Consider the following 10,168-nt stretch of genomic DNA (forward strand, 5'->3'; position numbering starts at 1 on the left):
TGGTCGTCTAATTTCCTTTCACACAACCTTGGATGTCCGTATCGGGGCTTTTTCGTCGGATTGTATTGACAATTTAGGCTCTTTTCTGTTTCCGTAACCCCTTTTGCAGTTCTTTGTTCGGTGCGACAATGCATTGGCATTTTGGGAGGAATAGCATCCAAGCTGTGGATTGCCTTGTGGGGCTGTGACATCATTTTCCCAATAGGAATTCTTTCAAGCCCTGAGCACAGCTTCTCTTTCCAGTGATTGGTGTGGGCTTGATCTTCCTTCTTCCATCTCTCGCCGTTTTGTGAGAACAGGTCCTTCCTTCCCTTCTGGGTTAGATGGACTCGTGGGTATCACTTCAGTGAATGGCATTGTCAGTGGGGGTGATAATTCCCTTCTCATTGGAAGACTTTGCTGTGAGTATTAGAAATGCAAGTGATTTCTCTTCCCCTTCCTCCCTGTCCATCTCTCAGAGCCACCGGGAAACAGAGGCCTCATCCAGGGTCACACAGGCCTGAGGGAGTGCAACTAGACTGTTGTTTCTTCAGGCCCTCCGTGCTGGACATCATCCGGGATACTCTGTGTGTGTCTTCCTCAGTCTGGTGTCCCTTCAGACCTTTCCCTAGTTTTCACAGGCTTGTTGTGTTGGTGTTCTTTGTCTGTTTGGAGACACATCCTTGAGAAGCTTTGTGTTTCCACTCATTCGTCTCGCGATGTATGACCTGTCTTTTGCTTTTGTAATGAGGTCTTTCCCACAGTAGATATCTTTGATTTTGCAAAGTCCACTGTATTCTCTGGGTTGTTTTGTGGACTGCCTTTTAGTTTTGTGTGTGAAGACTCAAAGCACGTGTCCGGTTTCTGCTCATTGTTCTTCTAGATTTGTGACAAGTTTTCATGGAAACTTTAGGGATAACTGGAAGTGAACTCGGTGTAAGGTGTCAAGTCTCCATCTCCATTCATGTCATGCCCTGCAGTTTCCAATTCCCTGTTCCTGAGTGGTTTTGGAGACCTTGTGGGAAGTTTGGTTGCATGGGAGTTTGCATTTCCACCTTGAGTAGATTCCCACTGTTCTGCCCTCAGGGACACTGTCAAGGGGGAGTGAGGAGCAGCCTGCACTTCCAGCAGTGACCACACGGTGGGGCGAGTGCTGCTCTCCCCTCTGGGAGCCCCAGGCCACAGGCATCCCAGTGAGGAGCCAGCTCTGTGCTCGGCTGAAAGGAGTTAGACTCTCAGGAGCCTCTGAGCCCTTGCCTTTGGATCACCCAGGGTGGGCATTTACTGTGACAGAAAAAAATTGCCCTGAATTCCATGGACGGAAGAGCCTGGCTGTGTAGAGTTCGTGAGTTGCCGTGAATCAGACACAACTGAGGACACAAAAACTCAATAGACTAAAACACTTTTGGGGGGTGGGGGGAGTGAAAGGGGGTGATGTGGGGTTTTTTTGTCGTATATAATAGCCAAGGGAAATCTAGTTTAAACCTAAATTCACATAGATGGGAAAGGTATAGCTCTCCGTCACCCTATTAAAAAAAAAAAAAAACTACTTAACTTTTCTGAAAGTTTATTTAGTAGCTTCCTTGAGCAGTTCATTGTGAAGCATTTTTTTTTTTTTTTCTGTGACATCGGCCTCATTAAAAAGTACGGTTTGCCTTTACTGGATAATTTTGTTCATTGGTTTGTTAGGGAATCTTGGTAATATTTGAGTTTCCTGGGGAGCATGGTCACATGACCTGGCCCTGGCCAATCGGTGCGTTCCACCTCCCTGGCCACTGTGATTGGCTCCGGACTGGGGCAGTGCCCAATCGGGGCCCAGGGCCGGGCCTCACGTTGGAAGCCAGGGGAAGACGAGCTCTCGTCCTGCTGGGGTAGGGGAAGGGGTGGGGCCGGGGGAGGTCAGGCTCCAGCAGTGGGAGGGGCTTGAGGTCCGCCTGCGGCAGTTGGTGACCTTCCTGCTCCCCTCAGGGCAGAGCCGCCGGCCTGAGAATGAGGGCGCTGCTGAGCCCAGGGGCTGGGATGGCCCGTTGCTGCTGTGGTCCCAGAGCTCCACCCGAGACCTGACGGAGGCCGTCTGCCCGTGAGTCCTCTCCCGCTTGTCTGTCAGCTTGTTTGAACCATGCTGGGTTTTCTGCCCAGCCGGCTAAGGGGAGTCCCTGGAAATGCAAGGGTGTGGGTTTTGGCAGACTTCAGGGAAGACATGCCAGATGAGCCTGGGAGACTCCAGCTTAATCTGGATTCAGGAGATATCTCTTCGGGCCAGCTAGTAATTGTAGGATAAGCCTAATGAGTCTTCACAGGATGAAGAGAGTAACGTGCCAAGGTAGCAATCGATGTCCTCATTCGAGAGGATGATGAAGCTGGTGCTCAGAGAAGGGGGGAACTTGGCCACAGCAAGGAGGTGTGCACCCAGACGGAACCCCCAGATCCGGCCATTTGAGCTCAGGGAGGCCACTGGTGTGGCTTGTCCCTGTGGCAGGGGCCGAGGCACGCAGCCCACCCTGATTCCTGCGGGGGCCTGACTTGGGAAGTGCCATCTGGTAGCTTTGAGACTCACCAAACCAAATTGCACTGGAGAGAGGAAGGACACCTTCCTTCATCCACCCCCCACCCCCGCCGGATTCCCACATACCCTGACCCCTTTCTCTGGATTTCGGAGCCATTTCCAGAGTCCCGCTCATATGACCTCATTCGAAGTGCACTGTGGACGAGCTGCCATCTGCAGCTGCTACCACAGCAGCCAAGGGCTTTATCTCCCGAGTACCTCCCTTCCTTTGGAACTTGGGGGCCCTCTACTCCCCACTTGCACACCACAGACCTTTGCTGAGGATTGTGGGGACCCTCACTCAGTTTGCAGCACGTTGTAGCCATCCCTGTCCTCTCAATACCTCCCTTGCAACTGAGCTTGTGAGCTCCTTTGGAGCAGCGTGGCCCACCTGGCTGCAACGGCAGAGACACAGCTGACAGTGAAACAACAGCTTCGATCTGACAGCCGGAAAGCTCTGTCAAAAGGGACCTCCCTCTTCACACCGTAGAGGCTGTAGGAGCCGCCAGGGTTTGGGAACCAGTGCTGGGGCCAAAATGACTCCACAGCTGTTTTCCTTCCTGGGGAGGGTTCTGGCTCGAGTGGGAATGGCTCAAGTCTCCTAAGGTTCTGAAAGCCCACTGTGTGCAGATTCACGGTACACAGAGAGGAGAAGGTGGAGTCCTGCCCTGGAGGTGGTCACAGCTCACGGATGAGCCAGGCAGGCAGGCAGGCAGGCAGGGCATGAGAACACCTGAGCTGCCTTCATGAGTGCGTGGTGTGGGGGCAGAGGAAGAGAAGCCGGTCTGCTCCCTCATGTGGTGCCCAGGGCAGGTTGTCCCCAGAGGAAACCCTTACGACGGTGAGGACTCTCACTGCTGTTTCCCAAGGGGTTCCGTCGGTGCGTGTCTTCCCCGGAGCGGTCAGGCCGTCTCTAAAGTACACTGGCCATGGGCATTGCCTCTCCTTGGAACTTCCCATGTGTTTCTCTTTTGTATGGAACAGTGATTTTTCTAGAGGGGTTCTGGGCCACAAGGTTGTTGGGTCATTTGCTAGCCTTCTGTCGTGAAGAACGCTTTCCTGGGGGTTGGGGAGGTTTGTTGTTCCAGCTCCCTTTCTTGGCTTCTTTTGGGAGTTGGTGCAACAAGAGGAGCTCAGCCTCTGCCTTCTGGCTGAGATGGCACCCTTCAAACAGCAATGCCTGCCTGGAGATAATGATGGCATTTGCCAAAAGGGCTTCGTTTGGCACATGATATCTTGAAAGGACGTACACCGTCCTTTCAGCTATCAAAGGCTAGTTCAAATGACATAAAAATGAGAACTCTCCAATGGAGTCTTACAGTAGGTGGAGAGTCCGAAAAAAACTCCTTCAGTCATCTCACTGAGAGTCATTGATTGGGGACACCAAGAATATAGGAAGGAATGCAGAAAGAAAAGATGAAATTGTGGTCAGGATCGGGGGGAGGGATGAACAGGGCCTGCTTGCCTTGAACCCAGGCTTTGTTGGCGGGTGGGGCATAAAGATCGAACGGGTCTGAAACTACAGAGTGGTGATGGTAACACCGTATCACCAGAGTTACACAACAGTGTCCCAAATTGCAACAATGATGAAAAAGTTTACTAATCCCAACTTAACCAACAAAAATAGACGAAACCATACAAAAAGTAAAACATCACCAGAAAGGTGGAAACAAACCAAATGCAAAGCAGCTCAGGGGAAAGGAACTCCATGTCCCCTGGGGGCAGACCGAGTTGCCGGCGTCCACGGTGAGCAGACAGGGATGGAGGCTGCAGAGCCGACCGCTCCCCTGGACATGGTGTTTCCGGCAAGGGCTCTGGGTCTCTGTCCAGAGCAGGGGCTCGTTCTTCCTGCAGGGGCGGGTGAGTCATCGTCGGCGTCTGGGTGTTGCGCGGGAGCCAGGGCAGGCTCTCCCTGCCGAGGCGGTGACTCCTCCTCTGCCTCGGGTTCTCCTGCCAAAGCCCGAGCAGGTACAGGTGCACGTGGAGGTGGAGGTTCTGGCTGAGGGGGTGGGACATCAGTGCCTGGGGCTGGGGGTCCTGCAGGCACGGAAATCCGATCTGCCCGGTGTGCTGGCCAGTACCCAGCTGGCCTGGTGTCTCTGCGAGGGCAAGGCTCGGTTCTCCATCTGCCCTCGGTGGATCCCTGGGTCCTGCACCTGGAGCCACCACCTCTGTAGGCACAGGTCTGGGAAGTGGAGCCTGTTTCCAGTTGGAGGCCAGTGCTAGAGCTGGGGGAGAAGCAAAGTTTGCCCACAGACCAGCCTTGGCATGTGCGTATCCCGGGACAGAAAGCTTCCAAGAGATTCCGAAAGAATACCCAGGGTTGGATGTCTTTTGGGACTGAAGTGTGCAAGATGGGGGTGGGGGTGTGAGGCCAGCGCTTGCTGCAGGCCCAGCAGCATCTTTCGGGGACTCGTCCCTGTGTAGCTCAGCACCCCCTCCCCACACACTCCCGTGCACCAGCCCCAGCGTCCTTACCTCTGTGCTCTGGCGTGCTGGGCTCCAGGTCCTCCTGCTGCCTCAGAGGCCGGGGTTCTCGGGACTCTGGGTCGGAGCCGGGTGTGCTGAGCTCCGTGGCAGCCTCAGACTGGGCCGCCGGGTGTATCCTGGGCGGTGTCTCGGCAGCAGGCCTTCCCCGCCTCCGCTTCGCCCCCGGTGGGGCTGATGCCTCCGTGGGCACGCTCACCTGGAGCCTGCACTGGGCCTCACGGGCGGGGGGTTGGTGCTCCGACCCCTCCCTCCGGGAGGTGGACGGGGTGTCCCCGTCCTCGGCCTCATCACGTGGGAAGCTCTGCAACGACAGTGACCGTCAGCCAGCCGTGCTGGGAGTTTTCCGAGCTGGGCCTGGCCAGTGGAGCCGCTGCTTCTGCCTGCTCGAACTTCTCTTCCCAGAAGGGTCAGAGACGTGTGTCTGCTCAGATCCCCACCCGGGAGGAAAGAGACCCACCTGAGGGTGTGAGGTCAGCCTGGGCGGCCGGCCCTGCCCGCACTGTTCCCATCCCAGCCAGCCTGATCTCCCCTGGGGTGTGGACACAACTTGTCCGCAGGCTTCTGACCCCACATCCGCCTGGGCTTCCTTGAGGGAGACACACCCCGAGAAACCCGCATCCACACACACAGGCAAAGGACCCGGTGTTTCCGGGTGGCATGGGAGAGGTGGCCTGGCCCGGCCTGGGGCTCCCCGTGTTACCTTTCTGTTTCTCCGGGCAGAGGGCCAGAGGCCTCTCGGGGGTGCCCTGAGCCAACGTCGACAGGGTGCCCACGCACACTGCCTGTGAGCTCTCCTGAGGCCCCGGCCTCTGGGCAGGGGCAAACAGCAGAACATCCTGGCAGCAAGAGATCTGGCTGGGGGCTCCTCTCCGCTCTGGAGGCCTGGATACCCGGGTTGCGGGTTCTGTTGGGTTCTGTTGCCGGCAGGTGACATCATTTCCTGGGGTTCGTGCTGAGGTCCCTTCCCCAAAACTTCCCAAGGGAATCTCTGGGTTTCTGACTGCTCGACCACCCCCCTTAGGCCATGTGCAGGCACATTGACAGCCACACAGCCCAGCCCACAGCCCTGGGGAGGCCTGGGTGCAGCCAGGGCCTGAGCTCCGAGGACCCCGCTGCTCTCAGACCAGGCTCCTTCTTCTCATAAGTGGTGTGGCCCTGGACAAGCATATGCCCCTCAGGGTTTCCCCAGTCTCTCCATCTGCAGAGTGGGGGTCATTCTCCCATCTGTTTCCTAGGTCTGTCGGCCTACGAGCAGCTCCATGCCTCTCCACCTGGGGCCGATATCACGTGGAGCTTGTGCGCTGAGACTTCAGAAAGAAAGACTCCATCCAGGGCTGACACAGCACAGAATGGGGCAGAACGAGGCCTGGATGCGCCGTGGTACCCAGGAAAAGGCACTGCCCCTCCTGACTGTTTTGAGACCCCACATCCAAGTTGGAGGCCCGAAAGGAAGACTCGAAGGTCTCCCTCTCTTATAGAAAAGAGTAGCCAACTTTCTGGTCCTCTGTTTCCATTGAGATTCTGTTCAAGTGTCCCAGCTCGGCTTCTGCGGGTGGCTGAGCTTCTAATGGCTCCCTGCGTTCTTGTCTTTTCCTCTCCAAACCTTCCGTCCTTTTCCCCCTTCTGGGGTGGATGGGCGCTGTCATTGCTTCTACCTTCGAGACAGATTGATGAAAAGTCTGGACCATCGACTCCTTTCCTCTCTTTGGTTCCGTGTCTCTCTCTGGCTGTGTCCCTCTCTTTTCCTTTCTCGATTCAGTCTGTGTCTTCCTCTTTCTCTCTCGTGTGTGGATGGATGGATGCTAGGAATGCACATGTATATGATTAGATGAGGGTTATGTTTTAGGGATGGGTTAGAGGGAGAGAAAGGCTTTAGGTCGGAGTTGGTCATGGGGGAAGGGTCAAGGGTGGTGGTGGTGTTTCTTGGAATCTGAGTGCTGTGCATTCTTCGTCTCTTTCCATATGAACCCCTTCTCAGATACACCACTTGCAAGGAGTCTCTCATGTTCCGTTTCCTATCTTTTGCATCTGTGAATGCTTAGCTTCTCTGTTGTGAAGAGGTTCCATTGGATGGAAACCCATTGGTGTACTTCATTTCCCTCTTTCCCTTACTTGAAGAGACGCATTTCTACCTCCGCCCAGCAAATGGCAAGGAGACTCTGATGTTAAGGAGCCTTTGACCTACGCTTCTTTCTAGCTATCTCATGACATCAGTCTTTAGGGTGAGGTTTTTCCCCGATATTGAGGTGGTGTGAGATCAAAACCAATAGCGTTCTTCAGATGTAGCTGTCTGGTTTTCCCATGGCCATTTATTGAAGAGGCTTTCTTGTTCCCATTTGGATATTCTCCCCTTCTGTGTCAGAGATGAGTTGACCATGGATGCCGGGGTTTGTTTCTGGACCCTCAACTTTATTCCATCGATCTGGATCTGTGTGTGTTGTTGTATTCCCAATAGCATACTGTCCTGCTGCTGCCGCTGCGGCTAAGTCACTTCAGTCGTGTCTGACTCTGCGCGACCCCATGGCCTGCAGCCTACCAGGCTCCTCCGTCCAGGGCATTTTCCAGGCAAGAGTACTGGCGTGGGTCGCCATCGCCTTCTCCGATACGCTCCTGAGGATCCTAGTTTGGTCGTCTAATTTCCTTTCACACAACCTTGGATGTCCGTATCGGGGCTTTTTCGTCGGATTGTATTGACAATTTAGGCTCTTTTCTGTTTCCGTAACCCCTTTTGCAATTCTTTGTTCGGTGCGACAATGCATTGGCATTTTGGGAGGAATAGCATCCAAGCTGTGGATTGCCTTGTGGGGCTGTGACATCATTTTCCCAATAGGAATTCTTTCAAGCCCTGAGCACAGCTTCTCTTTCCAGTGATTGGTGTGGGCTTGATCTTCCTTCTTCCATCTCTCGCCGTTTTGTGAGAACAGGTCCTTCCTTCCCTTCTGGGTTAGATGGACTCGTGGGTATCACTTCAGTGCATGGCATTGTCAGTGGGGGTGATAATTCCCTTCTCATTGGAAGACTTTGCTGTGAGTATTAGAAATGCAAGTGATTTCTCTTCCCCTTCCTCCCTGTCCATCTCTCAGAGCCACCGGGAAACAGAGGCCTCATCCAGGGTCACACAGGCCTGAGGGAGTGCAACTAGACTGTTGTTTCTTCAGGCCCTCCGTGCTGGACATCATCCGGGATACTCTGTGTGTGTCTTCCTCAGTCTGGTGTCCCTTCAGACCTTTCCCTAGTTTTCACAGGCTTGTTGTGTTGGTGTTCTTTGTCTGTTTGGAGACACATCCTTGAGAAGCTTTGTGTTTCCACTCATTCGTCTCGCGATGTATGACCTGTCTTTTGCTTTTGTAATGAGGTCTTTCCCACAGTAGATATCTTTGATTTTGCAAAGTCCACTGTATTCTCTGGGTTGTTTTGTGGACTGCCTTTTAGTTTTGTGTGTGAAGACTCAAAGCACGTGTCCGGTTTCTGCTCATTGTTCTTCTAGATTTGTGACAAGTTTTCATGGAAACTTTGTCTAGGGATAACTGGAAGTGAACTCAGTGTAAGGTGTCAAGTCTCCATCTCCATTCATGTCATGCCCTGCAGTTTCCAATTCCCTGTTCCTGAGTGGTTTTGGAGACCTTGTGGGAAGTTTGGTTGCATGGGAGTTTGCATTTCCACCTTGAGTAGATTCCCACTGTTCTGCCCTCAGGGACACTGTCAAGGGGGAGTGAGGAGCAGCCTGCACTTCCAGCAGTGACCACACGGTGGGGCGAGTGCTGCTCTCCCCTCTGGGAGCCCCAGGCCACAGGCATCCCAGTGAGGAGACAGCTCTGTGCTCGGCTGAAAGGAGTTAGACTCTCAGGAGCCTCTGAGCCCTTGCCTTTGGATCACCCAGGGTGGGCATTTACTGTGACAGAAAAAAATTGCCCTGAATTCCATGGACGGAAGAGCCTGGCTGTGTAGAGTTCGTGAGTTGCCGTGAATCAGACACAACTGAGGACACAAAAACTCAATAGACTAAAACACTTTTGGGGGGTGGGGGGAGTGAAAGGGGGTGATGTGGGGTTTTTTTGTGGTATATAATAGCCAAGGGAAATCTAGTTTAAACCTAAATTCACATAGATGGGAAAGGTATAGCTCTCCGTCACCCTATTAAAAAAAAAAAAAAAACTACTTAACTTTTCTGAAAGTTTATTTAGTAGCTTCCTTGAGCAGTTCATTGTGAAGCTTTTTTTTTTTTTTCTGTGACATCGGCCTCATTAAAAAGTACGGTTTGCCTTTACTGGATAATTTTGTTCATTGGTTTGTTAGGGAATCTTGGTAATATTTGAGTTTCCTGGGGAGCATGGTCACATGACCTGGCCCTGGCCAATCGGTGCGTTCCACCTCCCTGGCCACTGTGATTGGCTCCGGACTGGGGCAGTGCCCAATCGGGGCCCAGGGCCGGGCCTCACGTTGGAAGCCAGGGGAAGACGAGCTCTCGTCCTGCTGGGGTAGGGGAAGGGGTGGGGCCGGGGGAGGTCAGGCTCCAGCAGTGGGAGGGGCTTGAGGTCCGCCTGCGGCAGTTGGTGACCTTCCTGCTCCCCTCAGGGCAGAGCCGCCGGCCTGAGAATGAGGGCGCTGCTGAGCCCAGGGGCTGGGATGGCCCGTTGCTGCTGTGGTCCCAGAGCTCCACCCGAGACCTGACGGAGGCCGTCTGCCCGTGAGTCCTCTCCCGCTTGTCTGTCAGCTTGTTTGAACCATGCTGGGTTTTCTGCCCAGCCGGCTAAGGGGAGTCCCTGGAAATGCAAGGGTGTGGGTTTTGGCAGACTTCAGGGAAGACATGCCAGATGAGCCTGGGAGACTCCAGCTTAATCTGGATTCAGGAGATATCTCTTCGGGCCAGCTAGTAATTGTAGGATAAGCCTAATGAGTCTTCACAGGATGAAGAGAGTAACGTGCCAAGGTAGCAATCGATGTCCTCATTCGAGAGGATGATGAAGCTGGTGCTCAGAGAAGGGGGGAACTTGGCCACAGCAAGGAGGTGTGCACCCAGACGGAACCCCCAGATCCGGCCATTTGAGCTCAGGGAGGCCACTGGTGTGGCTTGTCCCTGTGGCAGGGGCCGAGGCACGCAGCCCACCCTGATTCCTGCGGGGGCCTGACTTGGGAAGTGCCATCTGGTAGCTT

The 10,168-nt window shown here is 54.1% G+C and overlaps 1 protein-coding gene and 1 long non-coding RNA gene across 2 annotated transcripts in view; one reads left to right on the plus strand and one right to left on the minus strand.

The window, feature by feature from the left end:
- The window catches only part of LOC145529707 (uncharacterized), a 1,704,434-nt gene that overhangs the window by 1,121,484 nt on the left and 572,782 nt on the right, over positions 1-10,168 (plus strand). The window contains exons 142-143 of the long non-coding RNA XR_014071296.1: positions 1,948-2,059; positions 9,590-9,701. This is a non-coding gene — a long non-coding RNA (uncharacterized LOC145529707). The remainder of the gene's footprint in view (positions 1-1,947; positions 2,060-9,589; positions 9,702-10,168) is intronic.
- On the minus strand, positions 4,100-5,907 carry LOC145529637 (uncharacterized). The gene is made up of 3 exons (XM_081550234.1): positions 5,715-5,907; positions 5,003-5,315; positions 4,100-4,752 (listed from the first exon to the last, which is right to left on the minus strand). Exons 1-3 carry the CDS (start codon positions 5,847-5,849, stop codon positions 4,124-4,126), a joined length of 1,077 nt encoding a protein of 358 aa, XP_081406360.1. The 5' UTR covers positions 5,850-5,907; the 3' UTR covers positions 4,100-4,123.

Source organism: Giraffa tippelskirchi, chromosome 12 (genome assembly GCF_054371585.1).
Source record: "Giraffa tippelskirchi isolate mGirTip1 chromosome 12, T2T-mGirTip1v1.2.pri, whole genome shotgun sequence".
In the NCBI taxonomy this organism is placed as follows: domain Eukaryota; kingdom Metazoa; phylum Chordata; class Mammalia; order Artiodactyla; family Giraffidae; genus Giraffa; species Giraffa tippelskirchi.

Excerpts from the sequence above, each read along its gene's own strand:
- LOC145529637 (XM_081550234.1), bottom strand. The coding sequence starts at position 5,849 with ATGTTCTGCTGTTTGCCCCTGCCCAGAGGCCGGGGCCTCAGGAGAGCT. Across the intron at positions 5,316-5,714 it reads CTGCCCGGAGAAACAGAAAG|AGCTTCCCACGTGATGAGGC; the intron begins GTAACACGGGGA and ends CTGTCGTTGCAG. Across the intron at positions 4,753-5,002 it reads CAGCACGCCAGAGCACAGAG|CTCTAGCACTGGCCTCCAAC; the intron begins GTAAGGACGCTG and ends CTTCTCCCCCAG.